At 38.2% G+C, this 22,052-nt stretch overlaps 1 protein-coding gene across 4 annotated transcripts; it reads right to left on the reverse strand.

Annotated features, from left to right (window-relative positions):
• Positions 1 to 23: 23 nt before the first annotated feature.
• On the reverse strand, positions 24 to 19,969 carry mtmr7b (myotubularin related protein 7b). Of its 4 annotated transcripts, none has more exons than XM_023296099.3 (14): positions 19,692 to 19,967; positions 18,193 to 18,318; positions 16,333 to 16,495; positions 14,220 to 14,377; positions 12,216 to 12,344; positions 12,008 to 12,142; positions 11,767 to 11,899; positions 9,756 to 9,865; positions 7,692 to 7,817; positions 7,566 to 7,615; positions 5,751 to 5,951; positions 4,083 to 4,217; positions 3,036 to 3,162; positions 24 to 1,941 (listed from the first exon to the last, which is right to left on the reverse strand). In XM_023296099.3, exons 1-14 carry the CDS (start codon positions 19,713 to 19,715, stop codon positions 1,648 to 1,650), a joined length of 1,911 nt encoding a protein of 636 aa, XP_023151867.2. In that variant the 5' UTR covers positions 19,716 to 19,967; the 3' UTR covers positions 24 to 1,647. The 4 variants fall into 4 exon arrangements, with proteins under 4 accessions (XP_023151867.2, XP_035797810.2, XP_023151869.1 ...); XM_023296101.2 differs by having other exon boundaries at positions 1,729 to 1,941; positions 2,978 to 3,162; positions 19,692 to 19,721; XM_035941917.2 differs by having other exon boundaries at positions 11,767 to 12,142; positions 19,692 to 19,969.
• Positions 19,970 to 22,052: the final 2,083 nt, after the last annotated feature.

A 22,052-nucleotide genomic window follows, 5' to 3' on the forward strand; every position in this document is an offset into this window, starting at 1 on the left:
AATAAATGAAACTGGAACAGATGTTTGGTCCCTTTAACGGTGAGTTTATTGATTGATTGTTTACATGGAGGATACAGGACACACATTCTGCACAGACACACTACAGCTACAGTAGATCTACAGAGGAGAAGCAACGCCTTTAAATACAACAAGGGTTCCAATAAGGAGCCGACTCACAGATTTATCAGAATAAAACCCCAAAAATGTGCTGCTGCTGCTCAAACGTGGGAATGTAGAGTCAGAGATCAGCTGGAAGAGAAACTAAACGTCACCCGACTGGATTCTACTGACATCAGCAAGAAAAAAACAACAACAACAATAATAATAAATGGTTTTAAAATAAAAAGAACTGCACATAAAATGACAAAAGAAACTCACAAAGGATGTAACTGTGAAGCCTCGGTTACCATGGCGACCTAGCTCCACAGCATCAGTTAAAAAACAACAACAATAAATGGCTTCAAAATAAAAATAATTGCACATAAATCGACCTTTTCTGCGGCCGTCGTGGTAAACTTTTAGATTTGTTCACATTTTTTGTTCAGACTGTAGATCTGTTCTCCCTCAATGGTTTCACTTTTTCAGCTAAAAACTAAACAGAAACGAGTAAAAAAGGGATTTTTCTGCCGTTAAACCTCCAAACTCAGCTGCTGTTTCTGGTCTGACTGGAGGATTATCTTCAGAAACGTTGTTGTCAACGCAGACAGAACGTTTCTTCAGGACTAAACCTGGAGCTAAATTCACCCACCAGGGTTCAGGTGGTGAAACTCAGCGGGTTTCTGTGTAGAATATGAAGCGCTAACGGCAGAAACATGGATCTTTTTACTGCCACCACATGATTAAATCTGATCGTTTCCCAGAGAAGCGACTTTAAATCAGCTTCTAGCCATGTTTTCTGACAGTAGAATGAACATGGAGTCCATCAGACTGGACGCTAAGATAATTAGCCGCTCGGCGAATCATCTAAAATAAAATCGTAAAACGAGTCACTTCAGGTGTTTGTTGAAGAAACGTTGTGATGATTCGTTCTCCTCCAACCAGTGACGGCTTCGTCCTGTTTTTAATTTAACTCCAGAAACTAAAGAAAAGGCAGCATTTTCCCTCAGCTGAGACCAGTTACCATGGAGATCTAGCTCCGTAGCATCAGTTACCATGGAAACCGAGCTCCGTAGCATAAGTTACCACAGAAACCGAGGTCCGTAGCATCAGTTACCATGGAGATCTAGCTCCGTAGCAACAGTTACCATGGAGACCTAGCTTTGTAGCATCACTTACCATGGAGATCTACCACCCATAGTAACAGTTACCATGGAGACTTAGCTGTGAAGCATCAGTTACCATGGAGACCTAGCTGTGAAGCATCAGTTACCATGGAGATCTAGCTCCATAGTAACAGTTACCATGGAGATCTAGCTCCATAGCAACAGTTACCATGGAGATCTAGCTGTGAAGCATCAGTTATCATGGAGCTCGAGCTCCACAGCATCAGAATGTTACATTTTTCTTTCATTGAACTAAAAAACTAAACTGTGGAGTTAAATCAAAGACAGAGCAGCTCTTCTGTTCGAGCAGCGAGTTCGTTAGGAAACAGAATAATTACAGGTGAGAGAACTGAGGATGAATCGACCAATCAGCAGCCTCCCAGTCTCACTCTAGCTCCGCCTCCTTCCCGTCACTGGACGACCGGCTGCTGAGGTCGGCCACGCCCGACTCCGGGTCGCTGTCGGGGTCTGGAGGTGGGTTGGGGGCGGGGCCTGTGCTCCGGGTCTTCTGAGTGGCTGACGGGGAGGAATAGGGGGCGTGGCCACAGCCGGTGATTAGCTCCATGTGGGTGGTGGGCGGGTCCGGCCCGCTGTGACGCTGCTGCAGCCAATTAGTCCTCCTCCTCGGAACCCACGACTTCTCCCACGTGATTGGACGACCGGTCAGAGCCGCTATCCTCTGTGGACACACACACGCACACATGCGCACACACACACACACACACACACACACACAGTTAATACTGAGGTTCAGCTGATCCAGATTTTCTTTCTGTGATTCGTCTCAACTAAACTAAATACATCTAGGTTTCCATGGCAACGTGATGCATACAGTGTGTGACAAGTGTGTTATATGTCCAAAATGACTCAAAATCTGTCCAAAATGACTTCACACATGCCCAAAATCACTCAAAAATGGTCTAAATGATTTGAAACTTGTCCAGAAAGACTTAGATTCTGCCCAGAATGAGTTAAAACTTGTCCAAAATGACTCAAGAATTGCCCAAAATGACCAAATAATTGATTAAAATCACTACTCTTGCCCAGAATGACTTAAAAATTGTCTAAAATGACTCAAATTCTGTTCAAAATGAGTCAAAATCTGACAAAAATTACTCAAAATTCATCCAAAATGGGTTAAAAATGGTCCAAATCACTTAGAAATAGTCTTAAATGACTCAAATTCTGTCTTAAATTAGTTGACATGTCCAAAATGACTTAAAAACTCTCCAGAGTCAGTTAGAACTTCTTTAAATCACTCAAAAGGACTTCTGAATTGTGTAGAATTGACCAAAATGACTCTGAATTTGTTCAAAATCTGTTCAAAATAACTCAAAATTCATCTGCAATTGGTTACAAATGGTCCAACTTACTGAAAAACAGTCTGAAATTACTCAAATTCTGTCTTAAATGAGTGGAAACATGTTCAGTATGACTCAAAATCTGTCCAAAATGTCTTCACAAATGCCCCAAATCACTCAAAAAATGTCTAAATCACAAAATTCTTGTCCAAAATGACTGAAATTCTGTCCTGAATGAGTGAATGAATTTGACCAGAATCACTCCATTAGGGTCCAGAATGAATAGAACTTTTTAAAAATGTGACCAAATTGAGCTGAAAGTGTGTTCCTGGTGAAATCTGAAGCCTTAAACTGGAGGAATTTCTAGATTTGTTGGAGGTGGAGGTGGAGGTGGAGGTGTGTTGTGCTGAATGCCTTGTCTGGAGCCCGGTTGGTGGTGCTGGTGCTGGTGGGCGGTTCCTCCTGGCGCTACCTCCTGGTGATTGGTCAGCTCCTCCTCCAGCTGCTGGGACTCCTCTCTCACGGCCGACAGGTAGTCGGCAGGCGACTGGCGAGGAGGCACCGACTTCTCCACGTGGTTATAGAGACCCTTCCACATTCTGGAGCAAAAACGAGAGGACAGTGGCGAGTTATTTCAGCCCAGATCGAGTCAGGAGGTCAGAGTCATTCTGTATGAGAGACAAGGACTTTCCAGGATCACTACAAACATGGCTAGAAAGACTAGAAACATGTCCCGAAAGACTAGAAACATGTCCAGAACGACTAAAATCTGTCCAAAATTACCAGAAACATGTACAGAATGACTAGAAACATGACCAGAATGACTAGAAACATGTCCAGAATGACTAGAAACATGTCCAGAACGACTAAAATCTGTCCAGAAAGACTCAAAACCTGTCCAGAAAGACTAGAAACATGTCCAGAAAGACTAAGAACATGTCTAGAATCAGTGGAAACATGTCCAGAATGACTAAAATTTGTCCAGAATGACTTAAAATCTGTCCAGAATGACTTGAAATTTATTTAAAGTCACTCAATCTTGTCCCAAATCATTCAAAATATGTTCAAAACTACTTAAGAACTGCCCAAAATCACTCAAAGGTTGTTCAAAATGACTTAAAATTCATCCAAAATGGGTAAGAAATGTTCCAAATCATTTAAAAATTGTCCAAAATTACTCAAATTCTGTCTCTTCTAGTTAAAATTTGTCAAAAATGACTCTGAATTTGTCCAAAATGATGCAAAATCTGTCCAAAATTACTTAAGAATGACCCAAAATGACTAGAAATCGGTCTATCAGTTGAAACTTGCCCATAATTACTTACATTCTTTCAAAAATTTGTTAAAACTTCACCAAAATTGTCCAAAATTGCTCAAAACTTTTTATAAATCACTCAAGATTTTACCACAATAAGTTGCAACCTTTCCAAAATAACTAAAACCTGTCCAGAATGACTAAAACCTGTTGAAAATGACTCAAAGTTCATCCCAGATGGGTGAAGAGATGCAGTGGACCCACTTGAAGTAGAAGGGCGAGGTGTTGGGCTTCAGGACTCCTTGACTCTGGCTCTGCTCGGCCTGGTACAGAGGGTTGGTGTAGTCCGATCGGTCCTTCCACAGCTGAGGCCAGACCGAGTGACTCCGCTCACGAAGCCTGAACACAAACAGACACACCGCCGTTTGAAAACACACTTCTGATCACTAAAATACGACCAAAATCAGTTCAAACCTGAACAAAATGACTTCAGAGTTGTCTAGGATTACTTCAAGTTGCCCAAAATGACTCAAAACTTGTCCAGAATGACTCAAATTCTGTCCAAAATTACTTAAAATTCATCCAAAATGGGTTAAAAAGGGTCCTGATCACTTAAAAATTGTTGAAAATTGCTCAAATTCTGTCTTAAATGGCTCAAAACTTGTCCAGAAAGACTTAAATTCTGTCCAAAACGACTCAAAATTCATCTAAAATGGATTAAAAATGGCCCGGACCATTTAAAATCTGCCTCAAATTACTTAAAAATTGCCCAAAATCATCAAAAACATTTCCTAAAATCATTTAAACTTGTCCAAAGTGACTCAAAATTCATCAAAAATTGGTTAGTAAACACCTAAAAACTGTCCTAAATTGCTCAAATCCTGTCTTAAGAGAGTTGAAACTTAACCATAATGACTCAAAAATCATCCAAAATGAATTAAAAATGGTCTAAATCATTAGAAAGCTGTTCAAAATTACTCAAATTTTGTCCACAATGAGTCAGATTGATCAAAATAATTTAAAAATGGTCCAAATCACTTAAAACAGTCCAAAATCACTTGAAAATTGTTCAAAATTACTCAAATTCCATCTTAAATGAGTCAAAACTTGTCCAAAATGAGTCTGAAGTCATCCAAAATAGGTTAAAAATTCCAAATCACTTAAAACCTGTCCAAAATTAACAAAAAATGGCCAAAAATCACTTGAAATTTGTCAAGAATGACTGAAATTCTGTCCAAAATGAGTTCTAACTCTTCTAAAATGACTTCTGAATTGTCCAGAATAACTAAAACTTATCCAAAAGGACTCGGAATTTGTTCAGAATGACTCAAAACTTGTCCAGATTTCTAAATTTCTGTCCAAAGTAGCTGAAACTTGCTCAGAATGACAAAATTTGTCCAAATTGACTCAAAATCTGCACAAAATAAGGAATCACCCAAAATAACGCAAACATTGACTAAAAGCACTCAAAACTTGTTCAGAAAGACTCCAAATTTGTCCAAAATTATTCAAAATATGTCTTGAATGAGTCAAAATGTGTCCAAAATGAGTTAAGTAATGGCCAAATCACTCAAAAAATGTCAAAAAAACTTGAAACTTGTCAAAAATGACTGAGATTCTGTCCCAAATTAGTTGAAATGTGTCCAAAAATCTCAAAAAACAGTCCAAAATGAGTTACGAATGGAAGACAATAACTAAAATATTGACTCAAGGTACTTAAAATGTATCCAAAATAACTAAAAAGACTGTCCAAAATTACTCAAAATGTGCCTAATATGAATTAAGAACTGTCAAATTCACTCAAAATTTGTCCAAAATGAGTTAAGAATCACCCAAAATAACTCAAAAACTGTCTGAAAATTATCTTTAAATGTGTCTAAAATGAGTGTAAGTCTGTCCAGGGTAAAGATCCGTCTCCAGGTGAGCTCCTACCTGAGGTCCCGGCGTTCCTTCTGGCAGTTCCCCATGAAGCTCCCGTACTGGCAGGAGTAGATGTAGGTGTGGAGGGTGATGAGGAAGCGCTCGTTGAACTCGAAGGCACACGGAAACTGTTCTGAGAGCTGCCAGACGCACTCCAGGAACTGGTCTATGACCGGAGACACCTCCTTAGGATCCCCGTCCAGGTGAGCGTACCTGCAGGAGGACAGACCTGGAGTTACCGCCTGGTAGAGAGAAACCGTCCAGTGGTTCAGAATAGATAAACTGGAAAGGTTCAGTCAAGGAAAGAGTTACTCAAAATAACTCAAAACTGTCCAAAGTGTTAAATATTGTCCACAATAGCTCAAACACTGACTAAAAGTACTTAAAATGTGCCCAAGATAACTCAAATTCTGTCCAAAGTAAGTAAAGAATTGCCCGAAGTTACTCAAAAACTGTCCAAAATTATTTCATAACTGTCCAGATTGACTTAAATTCTGTTCAAATGAGTCAAAACTTGTCCAGAATGACTCAATATTTTACCAAAACAACTCAAAATCAGACCAAAGTAAATAATCGCCCAAAATAACTCAGGACACTTAAAACTTGCCCAAAGTTAATGAGAATCTGTCCAAAATGACATAAGGACTGCCCGAAATAATTCAAACATTGGCTAAAAGCACTCAAAATTTGTCCAGATTTTCAGAAACTTGTCCAAAGAGTTAAATATTGTCCGCAATAACTCAAACATTGACAAAAACTACTTAAAATGTGCCCAAAATAACTCAAAATTTGTCCAGATTGACTAAAATTCTGTCTAAATTAGTTGAAACTTGTCCAGAATGATTCAATATTTGTCTGAAATACTCAAAACTTGCCCAGAGTTACTCAAAATCTGCCCAAAGTAAGTAGAGATTTGTCCCAAATAACTCAAAACTTGTCCAAAATGAGTCTAAACTTGTCCAAAATGACTCAAAACTTGTCCAGATTGACTAAAATTACGGCAAAATAAGTTGAAATTTGTCCAGAATGACTCAAAATCTGTCCAAAAATATGTAAAGAATTGCCCACAACAACTCAAACATTGACTATAATTACTTAAAATGTGTCCAAAATTACTCAAAATCGGTCCAAGATAAGTAAAGAAACGCCCAAAATAACTCAAAATTTGTCCAAAATCCTCAAAACTTGCCCAGAGTTACTCAAAATCTGTCCAAAATAGGTAAAGATTTGCCCAAAATAAATCAAAACTTGTCCAGACTGATGAAGATACTGTCCAAAGGAGTTAAAACCTGTCCAGAATAACTCAAAAATTGCCCAAAATACTCAAAACTTGCCCAAAGTTAATCGAAATCTGTCAAAAATGAGTTGAAATGTATCCAGAATTACTCAAAATTTGTCAAAAGGAGGTTAAGAATTATCCACAATAACGCAAACATTGACTTAAAGTCCTGAAAATGTGTCCGAAATTACTCAAAATCTGTCCAAAGTCAGTAAAGAATTGCCCAAAATAACTAAAAATTTGTCCAGAAGGACTCACAATCTGTCCAAAATGAGTTAAGAGTTGTCCACAATCACTCGAACATCGACAAAAAGCGCTGAAAACTCATCCAGAATGATCCAGAACTGGTCCTGAGTGATCTAGAATTGGTCCGGAATGATCCAGAATTGGTCCTGAGTGATCTAGAACTGGTCCTGAATGATCCCGAACTTGTCCTGAATGATCCAGAACTGGTCCTGTGTGATCTAGAACTGGTCCTGAATGATCCAGAACTGGTCCTGAATGAATCTCATGGCTCTAGAAGGGGACATAAATAGAACGTTACTGACCTGTGAGAGAACTTGTGTCCAAAGGAAACCCAGTCTCTCTCTATCAGCACCTGGAACAGACGAGGACAAACAGGAAGTTAGCGTCTCAGAAAGTCCTAGAGAAACACCAGGAACTGTAGGAGGTACCATGAATCCTCTGAGGGTTCTGTAGAACGGGTCCAGCAGGATACTGGCCACGGAGCAGGCCTGGGCAGTCCGGTCCCATCCATCAGAACAGTGGACCAGAACACTGACGCCTTCATCGGCCACCGCCTGGAGACAACCAGGAGATCACCGTTAGAACTGGAGGTAGAACTTTAGTTCTCAAGCCACGGATGAACAACAACAGAACCAACGCTCTGGATCTGGATGAACAACATCCAAATATTCGGATCTCAAAATTAATATTCGGATACCACAGTAACGACCAAATATTCGGATATTTGGGTCCAGCCCTACTGAAATTACTCAAAATTTGTCCAAAATGACATAAAATCCATCCAAAATTAGTTAAGAATTGCCCAAAATCACCAAAAAATGGACAAAAATCACTTGAAACTTGTCCAGAAAGACTCAAAATTCACTTAAAATGGATAAAAATTGGTTCAAATCACTTAAAAACTGTCCAAAATTACTTGAAAACTGTCCAAAATGACTGAAATCCCATCTGTCTTAAATGCTTCAAAGCTTGTCCAAAATGATTCAAATTCTGTTCAAAATTACTTGAAAACTGTTCAAAATTACTTAGGCACTGCCCCAAATCACCATAAAATGGCCTAAAATCACTTGAACCTTGTCCAAATTACTCAAATTAAGTCCAAAAACACTCAAAATGTATTTAAAATGCATAGAATTGGTCAAAATCACTTAAAAGCTGTCCAAAATTACTTGAAAACTGCCCAAAATGGCTGAAATCCCATCTTAAATGACTCAAAGCTTATACACAATGACTCAGATTCTGTCTAAAATGACTCAAAATTAATTTAAAATGGACTAAAAACAGTTCAAATCACTTAAAAACTGTAAAAAACTACTCAAATTCTGTTTTAAATTACTCAAATTCTATCCAAAATTAGTCAAAATTCACTGAAAATGGGTCATAAATTGTCCAAATCACTCCAAAGATTACTAAATCATTGCCCCAAATCACCACAAAATGGCCTAAAATCACTTGAACCTTGTCCATGAAGACTCAAATTCTGTCCAGAAAGACTCAAAATTTACCCAAAATGGGATAAAAATGGTTTAAATCACTTAAAATCTGTCCAAAATGAGTTAAGGATGGCAGACGAGTCAAACAGTGTTGCTCCTATGGCTAGTTTTAGCAAAACAATGGATTTTTTCTGGTTTATTAAATATTCATCAAATTATTCAAATTATGTCTGAAACTACTCAAAACTTGTCCAAAATGACAGAAAATAAGTCCAAAATTACTTAAGCGCAGCCCAAAATGACCCAAAAAATGGTCTAAAATCACTTGAAACTTGTCTAGAAAGACTCAAAATCCATTCAAAATATATAAAAAAATCTCCACAATGACTTGAAAATTGGCCAAAATTACTGAAATCCCATCTTAAATTACTAAAAACTTGTCCAAAAAGACTCAAATTTCATCTAAAATGGATTGAAACCATCCAAGTCACTTAAAAACTGTCCAAAATGACTCAAATTGTCCTAAATGACTCAAATTCTATTCAAAATTAGTCAAAAGTCATCCAAAGCAGGTTATAAATTGTCCAAATCACTCAAAATCTGTCCAAAATTACTTAGTATTGCCCCATATCACCATAAAATGTCCCAAGATCACTTGACATTTGTCCAGAAAGACTAAAATTGTGTCCAAAAAGATTCAAAATTCATTCAAAATGGATTAAAAAAAATGGTCCAAAATGACTTGAAAACTGTCCAAAATTACTGAAATCCAATCTTAAATTACTCAAAACCTGTCTAAAATGACTCAAAATCCATCCAAAATGGATTAAAAACTGTCCAGATCATTAAAAACTGTCCAAAATTACTCAGATTCTGTCTTAAACGTTTCAAATTCTACTTTCAACACCATCCTGTTTATCTCTTCAAGTCATCTTTAAGATGACGGTGGACATAAACAATGGGTCATTCTGAGGTTAAAGCAGATAAAAAGGCTTGAATGGGATCAGGACATCCTTGTTTTTGACGTGTCTCCATCAGCTCCAGTTTGAGTTTACTCACCCTGGCTATGAAGACTCCAGCATCCAGCACAGCCTTAATGTGTTTGAGCCACCCAGAATTCTCCAGACCCCACAGGAAGTCCGACATGGACGGAGCTCGCATCTCGCCCACTGTATGGAGGACATGGAAACAGGAGGAGACGCCATCACAGGAAGTCTGTTCCAGAGAGATTATTTATGTCTCATTATTTATGTCTTCATCAAGGACACTCCTGTGGCTTCGCAGTTGTTCACATTGTTCATCCAATCATTCTCTATTTCAGTCAGCAAAGGACTCGGAATGTGTTTAAAATGACTCAAAACTTGTCCAGATTGACAAAAATTATTTCCAAATGAGTTGAAACTTGCTCAGAATGAGTCAAAATTTGGTAAAAGATACTCAAATCTGTCCAAAGTAAGTAAAGAACTGCCCACAATAACTCAAACATTGACTAAAAGTATTTAAAACCTGTCCAAAATGATTCCAAATTTGTCCGAAATACTCAAAACTTGCCCAAAATGATTAAAAACTAGTTCAGATTGACTAAAATTCTGTCCAAAGGAGTTGAAATTTGCCCAGAATGACTCAATGTTTTACCAAAATGACTCAAAATGTGACCAAAGTAAATAAAGAATTTCCCACAACACTTCAAACATTGACTAAAGCCCTATTCGCATGGAATTTGTATTACCTGGGGACCTCTGGTGATTTGTAATAATTGCGGAGGAGGTCGGTGATCTTAATCCCGTGCCATGTCGGTAATTGTTAAAGTAATAATTCCCCCACAAATTACCTAGTATATTTCACCAAACACCAACGTCCTGGGATAATACTAGTCCCGTGCAAATCTGCATCTCGGTGACTGGGGGGTATTTTAGTTTTGTTTTTTTTATCGCGCATCTTTTTCTACATCTTTCCCGGTTGAATTATGGAGGCTGCAGTGGAAATTATTGACGGCATTTTAGGTGCAAATGCAGCAGTAGGCCGATACACAACAGATCCATGGAGCATTCACAGAAACGGCAAAATCAGATCAACAAGAAGAGGGAAATTTGGGAGGATATAGAGATGGATGACATGCGTAGCAGCGTGCAGTAAGCATATCTTTCAACAGGCTGAATCCAAACAGTCTGACGGCCTGTTATCCCAACAACGCTGCCCGCTGTTCTCAAGTCACGTTGCTGCTTTGACACATTTACTGTTGCCATGACGACTACATACCACGTTAAAAGTGGTCATTTTAACCCGAACCACAAGCGTTTCATAAACCTAACCAAGTGATTTTTGTGCCCAAACCTAACGAGATGCTAACAATAGCATTGTTACAACATAGGCTTTTAATGTTTTTAATGTTTATTCACGCGACTGGTGTCTGTATTTTTTTTTTTGAGTAGCAGCCGACCACTTTGCACATGGACGTGACAACAGCGGATGTTCCGGCCTGCACAGGTCTGACATCATATCCGGGCTGTAATGTCAGTAGTCGGGTAAAATACAGACTTCGCTTATCCCGTGTGAATGCACTGCGAGAAACACAGACGTCCTGGGGTAACTCACAAATCACCAGAGGTCCCAGGTAATACTATTCCCATGCACATAGGGCTTAAAAGTACTTAAAATCTGTCCAAAATGACTCAAAACCCATCCAGATTGACTACAGTTCTATCCAAATGAGTTGAAACTTGCCCAGAATGAGTCAATATTTTTTCAAAATACTCAAAAACTCGCCCAAAGTTACTCAAATCTGTCCAAAGTATTACGTTTAGGTGTCAGCAGGTTAGATGTTTTTCTATGTGCTGTCAATCAGACACACAGAGTTTTCTTCCTGAAGGAGGTGGGGCCAGTGGCAAGTCGGCCATGTCTGTAGTTTTTTGAGCTGCTGATGTGACAGATTTCCATTAATCTGCTTTAAAGGAGCTAAATCTGGACCTGTAAAGTTGGTTTCTATCGTTCTCATTCAAACACTGTGAAATCTGCCGGTAGGTTTGTGTTCTCCACCGGTCCCTGGAGCATCACGACCAGCTGAGGTTACCGTCGATGATCTTCTGCTGGCTGCTCCTCATCACGTGGATGTTCTCGATGCCGATGAACTGCAGCTTGATGTTGGTGTAGTGGTCCTCGTTCTCGTAGCCTTTACCCGCCGCTCGGTTCGCCATGGCGTTCAGCTGCACACACACACACACACACGCACACACACGCACACACACACACAGCGGTTTGTAGTGTGTGTCGCTGAGGGCTGAGTGTGTGAGGAGTGTGTGTCGATGCGTTACCTTGGGTCTGGTGTCCACCACGTAGATGTAGTCGCTGCCAGGGTTGGACTTCATCACCGCCTGCAGCATCAGCTCGTCCTCCTGACAGCGACCGCTGAAACCCGACAGCGGCTGGCTGCACCGACACACCGCCGCCTGCAGGGGGAGGAAACCTCATCAGACACTTCCTGTGTGTGTCTGTGTGTGTTTGTGTGTGTCTGATGCTCACCAGAGTGTCTTGGTGGAAGTAGGACAGAGCAGGAAACCGTCCTCGACTCCTGAACCTGGAGCTGCCCACGATGACGCCGGTGGAGGCCGACTTTGGAACAAACAGCTCTGAAGGGTAAGTATCACACACCTGCAGGACACACAGACACAGACACACAGACACAGACACAGACACACACACACACACACACACACACACACACACACACACACACACACACACACACACACACACACACACACACACACACACACACGCACACGTGCACACACACCAAACACACACGTATCATGTATGTACCAGGTTAATGTTTAATCCTGTAGAGACCAGAGGAGGCGTCACTCAGACTACAGTTCATGGGAAAGCAGAGAGCATTGTGGGAGTTTAGCAGCAACAGGCACCATGAAAAAGACTCATGTGAAGGTTAACCCTTGTGTTGTCCTGTGGGTCAAATTGACCCGTTTTAAAGTTTGAAAATGTGGAAAAAAAATATATTTTCACAGTGAAATTTCTGATGTCCACATTTTCAACATTTTTGGGAAATCTTTGAACATTTTTTGGTGGAAAAAAAGAAATGATAAAATGTTCTTAAAGAAAATATTAGAAGTTTTACTGATATATATGGAATCACTTTAGATATTTTTAGGATTTTTTTGGAAGATTTTTACTCATTTTTTGAAAATATTTACAAGAATTTTCTTGCCCAATTTGGAGGATTTTTTAAAATAAAACTTTAAAGGGAATTTTTTAAGGAATTATTGGAATTTTCTTCCTGAAGGTTTTGCAAATTTTCAGAAATTTGGGGAATTTTTTTGCTGAATTTTTTGTCAGACAAGGAAACTATATTTTTTGGTGCCCGTAAATGAGGACAACAGGAGGGTTAATGAGTATAAATGTTTGGCCGTTTTATTTCTCGGTCAATTAATTTTTCAAATTTTGTGTCACATTTATCAAAGTTTTGCCATTTTGTGTCTAGTCCTTGTCATTTTACATCTAATTTTTGTCATTTAGAGTCTTCTTGTTGCCATTTTGGGTCTTGTTTTTGTCATTTTGAGTCTTGTTTTTGTCATATTGGGTCTAGTCCTTGTCATTTTACATCTAATTTTTTTTCATTTCGGGTCCTTTTTTGTTGTTTTGGGTCTAGTTCTTGTCATTGTATATCAAATTTTTAGCATTTTAGGTCTTTGGTTTTTTGATTTTGAGTCTTGATTTTGTCATTTTGAGTCTTGTGATTTCAGGTCTTGTTTTTCTCATTTTAGGTCTTGTTTTTGTGATTTCAGGTCTTGTTTTTGTCATTTTGAGTCTTGTTTTTGTGATTTCAGGTCTTGTTTTTGTGATTTTGGGTCTTGTTTTTGTCATTTTGGGTCTTGTTTTTGTCATTTTGGGTCTTGTGTTTGTCATTTTGAGTCTTGTTTTTGTCATTTCAGGTCTTGTTTTTGTCATTTTGTGTCTTGCATATGTGATTTTGGGTCTTGATTTTGTCATTCTGGGTCTTGTTTTTGTCATTTGTGTCTAGTTCTTGTCATTTTACATCTAATTTTTTATTCTTGTTATTCCAGCATCACCAGTGTCTGCTGGGAAGAGTTTAGGACAGAAAGAATAGAGCTTTCTGCCAACCCAGAGTTAAAGGAAAGGGTCGCCATTTTGAGAAATCGGCTTGTGAAACTAGCAGCCATTTAGCTTAACTTAGCACACAGGAGGTTATAGCTCCTCATTTTCTGTGTAAAACCAGCAATAGTTTCATTTCTGTTTGCTAAACTAGCTAAAATCTTCTCACTTTCTCTACTTTTAAGGAAGACTACAGCCCATTTGTAATTAAATACTGATTCAGAGTTGTTCAAACCAAACTCAGGAGTGACTTTAAACAGTCAGAGAGGCTGAATGAGGTTTGCTTTATCTAATCTATGACTCTATAAATGTCCAGAGAACTTATCAGCTGTGCAGCTACAGTCCACAGAGCTTGTCAGAGGACTGTGTTCTACTGTTCTACTCCGTCAGACTAACCCTGTACTCGTTGTTGACGGTGGTTGAGACCCAGAGGTTATTAGGAACTCCCATCCTCTTGTAGTCGGCCATGAGGTCGATGAAGCTCCAGGACGCCTCCCTCTCCTCTTTGTTCACGCTGGGGTTGAAGGACAGACAGTAGAGCTCGCTGTACTTCTCTGAGGGGAGAGGAAGAATCCAAAATCAGTGTTTTAATACGAGCTGTTTGAACAAAGCCAGGCTCTGTTTGTGCTCATGGTTCAGCAAAACCTAAAGCTCCTCAGGGAGAATGCAAAAACATAGGATCATTAGTAGAAAAAATAAAAAATAAGCAAGAAATACAAGAACAGATTCTTCAAATGTAGAAATTTAAACAGTGCACACTTCCTCTGATTGTGTAAAGAGTTATTCTACTAAAAGATACAAAATCAGAACAAAATGTGCCACAAAAACTTGAAATTAACACGAAAAGATGCAAAAATTCCACAAAAAGACATAAAATCATAGCAAAAATATCTGAAATCACCACGAAAAGTCACAAAATCACCACAAACATGTCTGCAATCACTTCAAAAAGATGCAAGATCACCACTAAAATGTGAAATCAAGATTAAAAGACACAAAATCTCCATAAAGATGTCTGAAATCACCACAAAAGACGTAAAGACACAAAATCCTAAACAAAAAACATGCAAAATCACCACAAAAAGACATAAAATCATCACCAAAAGACATAAAATCAGAACAAAAAAGTGCAAAATTGCCACAAAAACGTGAAATCATTACAAAAAGATGCAGCATCACCACTAAAACATGTGAAATCAAGATCAAAAGACACAAAATCTCTACAAAAACATCTGAAATCACCACAAAAAGACACAAAATCATCACAAAAAGATACAAAAACTGCATAAAAGAGTGTAAATCATCACTAAAAGACACAAAATCTGAACAAAAAACTGTGAAATCAACATAAAAAGATGCTAAAACTGCATAAAAGCACACAAATCACCACCAAAAGACCAAAAATCTGAACAAAAAATGTTGAAATTGCCACACAAACATCTAAAATCATCACAAAAAGATACAAAAACTGCATAAATAGATGTAAATCACCACTACCAAAAGTCAGAACAAACAAGTTTGAAATTGCCACAAAAAATGCAAAAATGCAACGAAAAGACATAAAATCACCACAAAAACATCTGAAATCACCACAAAAGACATAAACTAACCACAAAGATACAAAAACTGCATAAAAACTGCCAAAAACGTGAAATCACCACTAAAAGACACGAAATCAGAACAAAAAAGATGCAAAAAGACAGAGAAGACATAATACCACTGCTAGACAGACACAAAAACATGAGAAATCACCACTTTTAGATGTTTTATGTACAAAACACACCACAGAGATTCTTGTGTATGTAGAAAATAAAGAGATTTTTAAAGAAGATACATGGACTAAATATTTAAAACATGAAGAACTGAAGGCACTGATGCAGCTCCACAGATCTTCAGGGATAAGGACCAATCAGAACTAGTTTATAGCATCATGTGACTCTTCTTCTGCATAAACAGCATCAGTTACCATGGAGATTTAACTTCACAGCATCAGTTACCATGGAGATTTAACTTCACAGCATCAGTTACCATGGAGATCTAGCTGTGAAGCATCAGTTACCATGGAGATCTAGCTCCACAGCATCAATTACCATGGAGATCTAGCTCCACAGCATGAGTTACCATGGAGATCTAGCTCCACAGCATCAGTTACCATGGAGATCTAGCTGTGAAGCATCAGTTACCATGGAGATCTAGCTCCACAGCATCAATTACCATGGAGATCTAGCTCCACAGCATGAGTTACCATGGAGATCTAGCTCCACAGCATCAGTTACCATGGAGATCTAGCTGTGAAGCATCAGTTACCATGGAGATCTAGCTCCACAGCATCAATTACCATGGAGATCTAGCTCCACAGCATGAGTTACCATGTAGATCTAGCTCCACAGCATCAGTTACCATGGAGATCTAGCAGGCTAAAAGAGAACCACCTTTATGAACCTGAAAACTCTCTGTTGATGACGTCCCTCTAGAATCCGTCTCCGTCCAGGTGAACTCCAACACTCACCTGGCCGTGACAGCCGGACCAGCGAGGCGTGGACGTCCACACAGTCCCTCTCCTGGGGGACCAGGATCTGGTAGACCCGGAAGTCCTTACAGCGCAGGACGAGCTGGCTACCGCTAGGCGTGGAGGGGGGGCGGTCCACGCTGCTCACCATGCTGTGGAGCACCTGGAGGGAGGAGGACAGGTGAGCAGCTCAGAGCAGTTCAGGTACGTCTCACAGAATAGAATAGAACAGCTTTATTGTCACTGTGAATCTTTCAGTGCATAATTTACGAATTGTTTGGTCTCAAAAATGTCATAAAAAGGTGAAAACCATCCATCAGTGGTTCCCAAATTAAAAAATGAGGTCATCAAATGTTAAATATTTTCAGTTTAGTGTCACAGAGGAGGAATGAAACCAGAAAATATTCACTTTTAAGGGGCTGGAATCACTTTATTTTCTTTAAAATTCCTCAAACTGATGAATCCATTCATGGTTGGTTCTCTAAAATGTCAGAAAATAATAAAAAAATGCTGAATGTGAGCCCAAAGACATTCAGTTTACCGAGATAAATAGAATAAAATAAAGTAGGACGTGTCTAAATGCTGAGTGTTTGACCTCCAGTGACGTGTGGTTTAATCCTGGATCAGCTGTTTGATCTAAAATGTCAGAAAATGATGAAAAACATCCAAAATCTGAACATGAAGTCCTCAAACGTCTGGTTTAGTCCAAATATATTCAGTTTAGTGTCACAGAGGAGGAAAGAAACAGAAAATATTCACATTTAAGGAGATGAAATCACAAAATTTAGGCTGTTTTTATTCATGAAACCAGAGAATAACTAAAGCTTTGATTGAGAAATCGACTAATCAATAAAATTTAAAAACATTGCTGATGTTTTTTGTCTAGTTATTGTCATTTGTCCATTTTTTTATTTTTTATGTAATTTTTTGTCTCTTTTTTGCTTTATTTCGTGTTGTTTTGTCTCATTTTGTGTCTCATTTTTGTAATATTCATCTTATTTTTGTCTCTTTTTGTCTGACTTTTGTGATTTGTTTCTTGTTTTTGTCGTTTTGTGTTTCCTTTTTGTCTCGCTTGTGTTTTTGGTCTTTTTGTCATTTTGTGTTTTGCTTTATTCATTGTTCTGTGTAGCGTTTGCATCATTTTGTGGGTGTTTTTGTCTCGTTTTTGTCATTTGTCCATTTTTTGTTGTTTTGTAACCTTTTTGTCAAATTTTTGGTCTCTTTTTTGTTTAGTCTTGTGTCATTTGTCTCATTCTGTTTCTCATTTTTGTCGTTTTGTGTCTCATTTTTGTAATATTTTTTCTTGTTTTTGTTTTTTGTCTGACCTTTATTTTTTGTACCCTTTTTTTTGTCATTTTGTAACTTTTTTGTCTCTTTTTTGTTTCGTTTCGTGTCGTTTGTCTCATTTTTGGTCATTTTGTTTCTCACTTTGTTTTTTGTCCCATTTTTGAAATATTTTGTCTTGTTTTTGTCGTTTTTTTGTCTTTTTTGTCAGACTTTTGTCATTTAGATCATACAGTAAATCCTCTATGGTTCAGTTCCAGGTGACTAAATGTTGTGTTCCTTTGTAGACACTCTGTGATCTGGAAGTAGTGATGTGGAAATGATAAACGGAGGCTGAATGTTGCTGAAACTGAATTTATTTTTCTTCATAAATTTCAGGTTGTTCATGATGTTTAGTAAAAAGATAATTCCTTAAATGTGATCATTTCTGCACTAAAACAAAGGAACCATTAGGAGTTGTGGTTATTTATAGGTTATTGTGCTGTGGTGTTACTGGGAACTGGACTAAGGCAAGTTTATCTCCCCTGGTCTAGAGGTTTACATGTATGAGGGACTGATTTCAGTTCCAGTTCTTACCCAGGTCTCCTTGCGTGTCTCAGGGTTGTTCTCTACAAAGATGGTGTGTGTTGCAGAGAGGTAAAGCGTCCCGACGCTGGCCTTCCTCTGGCCCGACGACCGGTCCAGCAGACGGACGTTTTCCACCTGAAGGAACCCAGAAATAAATGCCGAATCAGTCTGAGAGTGGCTGATTTAACCACAACAACAGACCACAGCTTCCTCCAGCAGGAATAACTCAAACATCTCAGACAAAACGGTGGAAAAAGTGAATCTGAGTTTCCTTAAATGTCCTGTTTTGCCCAAATATATTCAGTTTCTGGAAAGAACATTGAAAATATTCACCTTTAGGAAGCTGAAATCAGAAAATTTAGACTTTTTATATTTAAAAAAATACTCAAACTGGTTATTTATAAAACTATTTTGCTGCTTATCCATTAATCCGTTAGTTGTTAGTTCAATAAAATGTCAGAAAATGGTGAAAAACTCCTGCAGCTCAGGTGTGTTTAGATTTTTGCTCTGACCTCGTTTCCAAACAGATCATGACGAGGCAATTTTTAAGAGAAAACAGGATGCTGAGTCATGGCAGCTACAGAACAGGTGTGTTACAGCATCACAGCTACAGAACAGGTGTGTTACAGCATCACAGCTACAGAACAGGTGTGTTACAGCATCATCACAGCTACAGAACAGGTGTGTTACAGCATCACAGCTACAGAACAGGTGTGTTACAGCATCATCACAGCTACAGAACAGGTGTGTTAGAGCATCATTACAGCTACAGAACAGGTGTGTTACAGCATCATCACAGCTACAGAACAGGTGTGTTACAGCATCACGGCTGCAGAACAGGTGTGTTACAGCATCATCACAGCTACAGAACAGGTGTGTTACAGCATCAGGGCTGCAGAACAGGTGTGTTAGAGCATCAGGGCTGCAGAACAGGTGTGTTACAGCATCATCACAGCTACAGAACAGGTGTGTTACAGCATCACGGCTACAGAACAGGTGTGTTATAGCATCACGGCTGCAGAACAGGTGTGTTATAGCATCAGGGCTGCAGAACAGGTGTGTTAGAGCATCATCACGGCTACAGAACAGGTGTGTTAGAGCATCATCACGGCTACAGAACAGGTGTTTTACAGCATCATCACAGCTACAGAACAGGTGTGTTAGAGCATCACGGCTACAGAACAGGTGTGTTAGAGCATCACGGCTACAGAACAGGTGTGTTTAGCAGGTGTGTTTGGTGCTAATCAGGGTTGCATCTATTATCGGACACAGCGTTAGCCGCGGTGCTGCTCTGTTAGCGGCTACTCCGCTGAGCTTCCCCGCCTCTGGGAGCTGCTAGCCGGGTTACGGAGTCGCCAACGACCGTCCTCCCCCGGAGGTCCCCCGGGGCTGGATGGAGACAGAATGTGACCGGAGACAGAGAGGGGGAAAGGAGCCGACATGTGGGGGGAAATGAGACTAACCGAGCCGCCGCCAGAGCCGGAGCCCGGGGAGTGGAGCGCCGTTACCTTGGGGGTCCGGATGTGCTCCATCACTGGCGCCAAGATGGAGGAAGCGGAGGAACGGTCGGTGATCAGCGGCTAAACTCTCCGTCCGGTGGCGACCAGCGAGCTGTGTTCTCCGCGGCTGCTGCTCCAGAGCTGCCGGGGGGCGTCTTCCATGGTGTCCGTCCCGCCGTGTTCCGCCTTAGCTCGGTTAAACCGGGGATACAGCGTCCGTTTGTGACCGCTGAGTCGGTAACGGTACCGGAGCTGCTGATACCTACTGCGGCTGCGCAGTGAGAATCTGTAGAGCAGCCATTACACCGTAAACCATGTAAATAGAAATTTAATTCAATTTAATTTAATTTTATCTAATTCAATTTTATTTTATTTTGTTTTCATTTATTTTACTGAAAAATATAACCGTAAATATTTATAAAATAATGATATTTTTGGCTGATTTAAAAATAATTTAGAAAGTGTAATTTTACTGTTTGTAAAAATACAGACTTTTTATGAGAATATTATTTACAGTTTAGGGCTGTTTTTGTTTATTGTTTTGTCTTTGTAAATGTACACATTACATTTTTTTCAGTTTTTTTAATTAGATATTGTCTGTCTTTTACTCAAACAGAAAACAAGGAAAATCTGCATTAAAAAAGTTCAAAAAAGTATTTGCTAATAATGATAAATATCTGTAAATTAACGATATTATTAGGAGACTCAAATACAGTAAAACAGTGGTACATATATGTGTGTGTGTGTGTGTGTGTGTGTGTGTGTGTGTGTGTGTGTGTGTGTGTGTAAAATACAGATTATTTTATGTGGTCATCATTTATAGGTTTTTGTGATTAACTTGTGAATTAATCTTTTATTTTATTTCTGTTATTTTTATTAGATACAATCTGTCATTTAGTCAAACAGGTATTTACTGTCTTTCAGTCCTTTATATACCTCATTTTTAAAATATCAAATAATGACAAATATCGGCAAATTAACAATATTATTAGCATATTTAAATAAGTAAGGCAGTGTCCAAAAAGTATAGATATTATTCGTAAAAGACAGATTGTTTGATGTGGACATTATTTACAGTTTTGGCATTTTTTATGGTTCATTTGAAAATATTTTTTGTGTGTGTTTACATTATATTTTCTGTCATTTAACAAAACAAAAATAGTGTAAAATAAGAGTTTCAAATATATTTACTGTTTTTTATATTTTATATACAGATTTTTCATTCAAATAATAACAGATATCTGATAAAAAATAGTTGATTTAATAGAGAGAAACATTTTTAAAGTATAATTGTATGGTCAAACACTGTAAAAGAATAAATTACTATTATACTGTTTGGGAAGAAATGTTTTTTTTTATTATTTGTGAACGTTATATACGTGTATATTGTTTTTTTTTCCTGTGATATTACTAGTTATCTGAAATTTAAAAAAACAAGAGAAATAAAGTAAAATTCCATTTTTATTTTTTTTTATTTATTTATCTATAAATATATGAAGAAATGTATTTGTTTATTTATTATAAATTGTACATTTAATTTAATTTTAAATATAGTTTACATTTATTTTTTAATAATTTATTATTAAAACCATGCCTCAATCTTTAATATTTGTAAATTTTCTTTCAAATGACAGCAAATATCTGTAAAATACTGTGTTTTAGCAGTACTTTTACTCTGATACTGTCTCAGTACTTTAACTCAGATTGTTCCTCTGCGGTGTTTAAATAAAGTTTCCTCTAGATGTCAGTGTTGGAGGAGGAATGTTCAGCTGAGGAGGTGATCTGAGGTGAACTGCTGCAAACTTTCATTTATCCACGGGATCAGCAGCTGAACGGAGCAGAAACACCCAGAATAAAAGTAAGATTCTCTGCATCTCCATCAGCAGGTCTGAATAAATCCTGCAGAATGACACAAAAACAGACAAAAACAACACAAAAACAGACAAAAACAACACGAAAAGAGACAAAAATGACACAAAAAGAGATAAAAATGACACAAAAACTGACAAAAATGACACAAAAAAATACAAGATGCCAAAACAACACAAAAATAGAGAAAACGACACAAAAAGAGACAAAAATGACAAAAAGAGACAAAAACGACACAAAAGAGACAAAAATGACACAAGAAGATGCAAAAATAACACAAGATGCAAAAATAACACAAAAGAGACAAAATTGACACAAAAAAGACAAATGACACAAAAAGAGACAAAAATGACACAAAAAGATAAAAAATAACACAAAAAAGGCAAAAATAACACAAAAAGAGAAAAATGACACAAAAAGAGACTAAAAATAACACAGAGACAAAAATGACAAAAAGAGACACAAAATAACAGAAAAAGACAAAAAACACAAAAAGAGACA

This window comes from Amphiprion ocellaris, chromosome 4 (genome assembly GCF_022539595.1).
Source record: "Amphiprion ocellaris isolate individual 3 ecotype Okinawa chromosome 4, ASM2253959v1, whole genome shotgun sequence".
Lineage (NCBI taxonomy): Eukaryota > Metazoa > Chordata > Actinopteri > Pomacentridae > Amphiprion > Amphiprion ocellaris.